The sequence below is a fragment of the Rhagoletis pomonella genome, unplaced genomic scaffold, assembly GCF_013731165.1.
Source record: "Rhagoletis pomonella isolate Grant_MI unplaced genomic scaffold, Rhpom_1.0 Rhpom_scaffold_00006, whole genome shotgun sequence".
In the NCBI taxonomy this organism is placed as follows: domain Eukaryota; kingdom Metazoa; phylum Arthropoda; class Insecta; order Diptera; family Tephritidae; genus Rhagoletis; species Rhagoletis pomonella.
Genome location: NW_023458560.1, coordinates 34,452,708 through 34,460,392, shown reverse-complemented (window position 1 = coordinate 34,460,392; position 7,685 = coordinate 34,452,708). Strand labels below are relative to the sequence as shown.

At 33.5% G+C, this 7,685-nt stretch overlaps 2 protein-coding genes across 3 annotated transcripts in view; both read right to left on the bottom strand.

Moving 5' to 3' along the window:
* The window catches only part of LOC118740617 (solute carrier organic anion transporter family member 74D), an 833,870-nt gene that overhangs the window by 3,726 nt on the left and 822,459 nt on the right, over positions 1-7,685 (bottom strand). The window contains 7 exon segments of the mRNA XM_036472222.1: positions 2,915-3,053; positions 3,094-3,134; positions 3,136-3,458; positions 3,536-3,859; positions 4,583-4,841; positions 5,873-6,123; positions 7,042-7,289. Of these exon segments, the coding sequence (XP_036328115.1) occupies positions 2,915-3,053; positions 3,094-3,134; positions 3,136-3,458; positions 3,536-3,859; positions 4,583-4,841; positions 5,873-6,123; positions 7,042-7,289 (1,585 nt within the window).
* LOC118740609 (peptidyl-tRNA hydrolase ICT1, mitochondrial) overlaps positions 1-7,685 on the bottom strand; it is a 51,360-nt gene that overhangs the window by 39,358 nt on the left and 4,317 nt on the right. The window lies entirely within an intron of this gene.

The following is a 7,685-nucleotide window of genomic DNA, read 5'->3' as shown; positions in this document are numbered from 1 at the left end:
TGTTGTAGTTGTTGTTGAGCGTTTAAATTGCTGCTAAGAAAACTAGGTGTGGTACTCGTATCGATGGGAGTGGTGGTATAATCGGAGGCATCAACGCAGGAGCAATTGGAAAAGATCTGAAACAAACAATTAAAAAAGAAATTTTTAAAGACACGCCTTTTTTTATTGGTTAATAAAAAAAAGAAAAATCCTTCTATTTAAGTAATATTTATGTGTTCTATACATAAAACAAATCGTAACTGAATACGGATTTTTCAAATAGCTCGACACCTGCGCCACTTAGCGGATTAATAGCTCTTTCATATTGGATTGTCATCGGGCTCTGAGCTAAGTTTGAAGTTTCAGGTCTCTAGCTCATAAGGAAGTTGGGTAAAAATTGATTGCAAGATTTGATTTCACACAGATGAAAAATAACAAAAGCTTATAATAAAAAGAAAAAGTTAAGATATTGAGAAGTAATTAAAAAATGGCGTGAAGTCCCGGTACTCCTGAAATTGCTACCGTTAAATACATAAATAGGTAACGCTAGAAATTAAAGATTTCATTCATTTTATTAATTTTTGGGCATCAGTAAACGATTTTTTCAGAGCCATTTCGGGCATAGTTCAGGGTGATTTCGTGCTTAGTCTTCAACTACCCTGATCCAGAACTAGTCCAAAATTGTCCTGAAGTATTCTGAAGTGGTTCTGGAAAAGTCGTGAACTTCTCCCGAAAGGATCTCGAACAATTCTTGAAATGGCCCCTTATTAGTCCCAAAATGATCGCAAACTAGACAAAAAATAGTTCGGAACTAGGCTCAAAATAATCCAGAATTAGTCAAAAATGTTTCTCAATTAGTCGTGCTCTAGTCCCGAAATGCTCCTAAACTAGTTTTACCCATATTAAGATATTTACACATAAAAAAACACAACCAACTTCAATTATCGAATATCGCTTATACGCTCAAACAAATTTACGAGTACGGTACTCGCTTGTGATCCAATCCTCGAAACTAAATCACCCTATCCCCTTCCCCACAAAAGATTCATCGAATTCGATTCAATTTGTCAAAAACTATGCGAGTATTGTTTATAAAAACTAAGAGTACCATTAGTTTCTGCATGATCCGATGATCGGAACTGTACCAGATTAGTATTGAGAGCCCTCTTGAGGTACCAATTTTCTGACAAAAAAAAAAGAATTATCAAAAACAGTTCACGTGGCCGTAAGTTAACCGGTAACATACATAAAAAAAGAAACCGTATTTATTTCGGTGTTAATTTTATACTTTTTACTTCACTTTACGACAACGCAGAACGGGAATTGACCCTCAGTATATCGTCATTAATGTATTAATTCGCTATCTGCTACTCGGTAACACTTTCAACCTCGAACGCCCCTTATTCTTTTTCTGGTTAAAATTACTTTCGAATCAGCTGACGTGAAGCACTTTTATTTATAAAAATTTATTAATTCCACGACAGAAAGATTTATTAAACTTTTGATAAAATGCATGAACTATTCGCGCGCGAAAATTCCAGCAAATAAGTAGGAGAAAGGAATCAGCTGATATTTTAACGCGTGTGTTATCCCATTATCTGACTTAAGGAGGTGGAAGTTGGTAATGATATATTCGGTTATTTACAAAAACAAAACAATGGTGGGAGTTACTGAATACCGAATGAAGACCTTAACGAATATAGTCTGAATACCCTTTATATACTACACGACAGTGCCGTATTAGGCTCTCTGGTACAGGAGCGATGCTTTTAAAGCGCAGTTACCCACGGACGTAAAAATGGAGAACGTGTCAGCTATCTTATGGGGTCTGCGTGTTAACATAAACTCACCACCGCTTGACCGTGACGTAGACGTTGCTTCTCTCTCTCTATCTATCAACAGCAAACTTGATATGTTTCTACGCACTTCTACGTACACGTTCATGGGTAACCGCGTTCTTAATCGGTATGTTTCCATAAAAATCATTAAAAAGCTTCTCCCATGAGAAAGTTTGGTCGTAGTTATTCTACCAGAGAACGCAGCGGAATTTTCTTCCTCTTTTTTACGTAAAATTTTTTTCTTTCTAATTTAATTTTTCAGATTTTATATTTTTAAAAAGAATAATATATTTTTTAATTTAAATTAATTTTTAGAAACGTATGTTACGTATTTTTTCCTATTTTAATTTAATTTCTTTTAATCGTTTGGTTGTTATTGTTTAAAAAAGAATATTTTTTAATTTTATTTCTTTTTTAGGAATTTTTTTTTTCTTTTTTTATTATTTTTTAAGTTTTCTTTTAGTTTTTATATTTTACTCTGTAAAAAGATTTTTTTTAATTACATTTACTTTTTAGAAATTTATTTTATTCATTTTTGGGATCTTATTTAATTTTTTTTGTCTTTTTCAATTATTGTTTTTAGGAATCTGATTTAAAATTAAACATTTAAAATTTTTTTATTTGTAAGTATCTACTATACTTTCTTTTTTAATTTTATTTTCCTGTTTTTCTAAGTAAATTGTTAGATTTTTTTGTTATAAAGAAAAAAGTAAATTTTTTTAATTTCATTTATTTTTTTAAGTATTTTTATTTATTTTTACTTTATTTTAGTTTTATTATTATTATTTTTCCTTTTTGTAATTTAATTTTTTTTATAAGCCTTTATTGTTTTAAAAAGAAAATATATACATATTTTAAATAAAAAATCTTATTGCTAAAAGGCGAACAGCAGATCTTTCAATTAGTCTCTCGAAAGACAGTAACGAGCTTTCAAGATAGTTGCCAGGAAAGACTTTTGTCTTTCGAAAGACTGTGGTGAGTTGAAAGACAGTTGCCGGAATTGCCCTGTAAGGCGCCACTGATCTACAAACATATTTGGGGGGTGAAGTGTAGTACGAAAGCCGCACAACACTCTTAAAAAATACCATAGAACTCACCTTTAACTTGGAGTCCCATGTTTTACAACCAGCATGACAGGCTGAGAAAAAGGTTGTATCACTGGCTTCGTGACACACTGGTGAATACGCCACATTATTACAAGAACAATTGCTATTACATTGCGTGCTGAAGTTATAGCTGAAAGATAAAATAAAATGTAGACATATGTACGTAGTACTTATGGACATTCATAAATTTTAACGAATCTACCTTCCACCATCTTGCAATACATAAAAATATACGACGTTTGCCCCAAAATGTACACACACCCCACTATGACATTCCACATGAGCACCTTACTCGGTGATGGCCGTTTCTTTGATATTATAATACCAGATCCAATGAGACCAATTACCATACCCATGATCGATATAGGACCCACAACAATGGTGGCGGTTTGTGCGGTTTTATGAAACTGCACTTCCATATATTTAGACAAGAATGTCATGTAGCCAGCAGCGCCCAAAATGTAGAAGACACCCGATATAATGTTGTAAATAAGTAATTTGTTGCGTAACAAACGCATTAAAGCCTTGGGAAAGTCTAAAGCGAGCGTGTAAAAAAAAAGAGTTAATAAAAAATCTACATTTTAAAGCAAGTTTCATGATAAAAAAAAAAACCTTTGAGTTTTGGAAAGTCCGGATCAACTGGCCCAGCTGCATTGGCATCTAAGGCAACATTTAAAGAGAGCGTACTTCCCAATGGAATGCCATCTTCCTTCTTCAGTTCCTCCAACCGCATCATACGTGGCAAGTGTGAGTTGTAATGTTCTGGCTTCTTCTTGGGCAACTGTTTGGGGAAGAGGCCGATGAGTCCAGAGAAGAGAACCATTAGAGTGCCCAATATCATCCAGCCGAACCACCAAGCGCCCAACCAGCGTGGATCTTTATTATCGATTATTGGCTTCTTCGATGGATCGATGTACATGTTTAGCGAAGCATAACCTGAAAACGAAAAATGATTGTTTGGTTGTACAATAAAGTTTGCGTAACGATTTAAATTTTGACCAAAACTATGCAGGCTTTGTGGAGTAATTAGGATATTTTTTTCGATTTAAAAGTTGTGCAGTTAAAGTAATAAATGAAGCTGATTCCTCATACGCGCTCTCGAAAAATAAAACGAAATTTCAAAACAAAAAAAATAAAACTCTTTTTCATAAGTAAATCGAAAGTTCAATTTAGAACTAAATTTAATCAATTTATGTGACCATGTACACATAGCATAATCAAATTTAGATTTCGAAGCATCATCAAAATCTCAGTCTTTCTGGTTACCAATGAGAACTCAGGTAGTTACTATAAATTTTTGTAACGCTTCAGTTTTAATTTATGAAACAATTCAACTTAAATTTTCGAATCAACCTCTAAAATTTTGACTATTTCATTGGCATTCAGTGGCGGGTTCCAAACCGCGCGCACAACAAAGTAACTAGTGTATATGCTGAAGACACAAGCCTCATCGAGAATCCCACTTTCTCTGAAGTGGCCCAAGGCTGCACACGGTTTGGTTACCGTATCTCGCACATGGGTTGCTAACGTTGCCCAGAGTGGGTGAATGGGTACGCAAGAGTCGGGTTTGAGTATGGTTATTCAACTGTAACTGCATACCCAGAAGAAAGACCATACCACCATACATTTTCATTACATATTATACAAATTCGGACTTACCCAAAAAGAAGCCCACAATCGGTCCAATCATTCGCAGCGCCATGGCCACAGCCAGCATAAGTGGGGTATTTGCCTTTTTCGTATTATCATCCAGATATGTTTGACCCAGCGAATAGTAAAGAGTATTGCCAATACCGAGCACGAATTGCGACAAGAAAATCAAGATTAGCGGCACAATAGATAAAAGTGACTCGCATTCTTGTGATGATTTCGTTAAACCGCATATTTCTTGTGAATTTTGAATAGAAATAGACGAGTTCTATGTACAAAAAAAAAAAAGAGAATTGCCTATGAATTAGTAAACAATGGTATGCCGGTAAATAGAAATGCATACAAATTAAGTTAGAATTTAATATATAGCAAAATTGACATACATACATACATAGCTTAAGTATATATTCACCAATGTATGTACATTTGTATGCATGTCTAACTTATGCTTTCATATTTTGTTTTGTGTTTAGAGCACAACTATCATTTAGGTAATTCAAATTGAACTCAATTATTGTACAAATGTACACTGCCGGAACAAAGTATTGGCACAGCAAATTTTTCAGAATACTTACATATATGCGAAAATGTTTATTCTTATATTTTTCCGCCGTTTTGTATAAAAATATGGTTCATTCTAAAACAAAAAAAAACATAAAAATTTGCAAATTTCAAATTTTTTAATCAAAGTTTTTAGAATTTTTTTAGCATGCAGTTTTGCAGCCTATTAAATTCTAGTAAAAAAATGTAAGTTCGGAGTTAAATAGTTAGAAATCGCATTGATTTTTGAGAACTTTTTTTTTGTTGAAGGTGTTTTGCATTTTTTCCATATAAAGTATTTGGAAAAAAAAATTTGTTGTATGGAAGAGACTGCGTGAAAAAATTGTCAAAAATCATCGGTAATTCCTAGCTACTTAAAACTTGTACTTTATTATAATAAAATTGATTGGGCTACAGGTCTGCATACTCAAAACTATTCTAAAAAATCTGATTAAAAAGTTAAAAATTTGCATGAAAATTTCCTGAATTTTCGCGAGATTCGCACAAAGTTTAGGAGCTATATTTTTATATTTTTTGTTGTAGAATGAACCATATTTTCATACAAAATTGGCGGAAAAATATTAGAAATTTGCTGTGGCAATACTTTCTTCCCGCAGTGTACATATGTATGTATGTATGTATGTTTGTATCGCCCACACATGCATTCATGTAAACATTAGTAAATCAACATACATAAACGTAACTATTCACTACTAGTATTACATATAAAATAAAATTGTACTAAATTTGTTCACCTACAACCAATGTTAATGTACTTGTCACATTTTCCAAATTGTGCAATGACTGCTGTTGTAAATATTCAACGGTTAGATGTAACGCATCATCCCCGGCGCCATAAATGAAATGTGGCAACGCTAGAATAAAACATGATAGACCGCAAAATACAATGCCCCAAGCAATCCAGCGTGGGCGATTTCGTTGACCTCCAATATAGCTGAGAATGAGAGATAACAGGATTTGTGATATTTCATTGCCGCTTAGAATAATGCCTAAAGATCGGGGTAGATATGTAGAGAGAAAATAAGTGATACAGATTAGAAAGTAAAAAAAAAAAGAAAACTAAAGTGATTTAATTGGCTTTCGTTTTCAGTTCTAAAAATATACCTAATGGTTAATTACTATTTTGTGTAGACATACGTATGTAGGGTACGTAGATATGTATGTATGTATGTAGGTACTTATGTCTGTATAAATGTATGTCTATTACAATATATGTATGTAATTCTATCTATAGCATTGTATAATTTTTAGAGTGAAGATAGTCATATTTGAGTGGTTAGAAGTGCGTACTACCACTCCGTACTAACTGCGATCTAACTAACTGCGTAACTAGGTGCGATCCCTGGTCCGGAAAACATCTAAATTAGAAAGAGTTTTTTGTTTGTAACAGCGGTCGCCCCTCCGCAGGGAATGACAAACCTCCGAGTGTATTTCTGTGATGAAGAAGCTTCTCATAAAATCCATTTACTCCCTCCATTTGTGTGTTATTTCGATCCGTTTCGCTATCGGGAAATTAATAAAAACTGCAATGTTTTCGATCTGTTCGATTATCGAGAGAGTAGCGAAAACTAAACTAATTTAGATCCTAGATTTTTTAATATTTTTGTAGCTACTCAATTTGAACTAAACAGGACAAGCTAAACAAAAGAAAGAATTTGAGCAACATCTTTTGGAAGAAACGAAATAAGCCTAAAATAATCATGCAGGCCAGTACGTAGAAGGCTTGGGAATTAAAAAAGGTTGCTCATACGCCGCGTTGCCTTTTTTTTTTTTTAAGTTGATACCTTATGTTATGAGGATGCCTTAGGGAAGACTTCCGGTAGACTTTGCGTAATTCCTATACGTATTTACGTCAATGTGTACATAATATGCACAAATATGTATACATATTTCATTGGTTTATTTACCTGTTGTTTGACTTGGAATTTTAAAACGTCTTTCAATGGTGGTTAACGTTACAACAAAGTACATATAGGACATAGCTTGAATGGTACCCAATAGACCATAAACAGCCATGAATGATTTAGTAGTTGCATAGCGTTGCATCCAGGCAGGATGCCAACACGTTAAACCACATAAGTGGTCACCTGGGCGTTGACGTAATTGCGCTTGCGGCATTTTTTGGCGCTTACCATAAGTATGCGACGCCAATGGACTGAAATTAGAAAACAAATTAGTTAATAGAGAATATGTAGTAAATTAAGTAAACCATTCCGCATATAAGCCCCAATAAGAGTTATTTTCTTAAAATTATTGTTTAAAAAAATACTGTTAAAACGCAAATTATTGTGGATGGGATGTCACGAATCAATCACTAAGTATGTACCACAAACTGTAGGGTACTAATTACTAAATTCTTGACGGTTAAAACGGGTTTTTTGTCTTTGAGCGAGGGTTTCGTTTCGGTTCAATGGTTTGGGGAATTTAGCAAAATAAGAAATTCTGAGAAAATTAGTCTATTTAAAATTGGTCGAAACGAACATTAGACCTTTATAAAAAGTGGTTTTGGAAAATATCGGTTTGGTTCAGTTAATTAGTAATTAATAGTAAT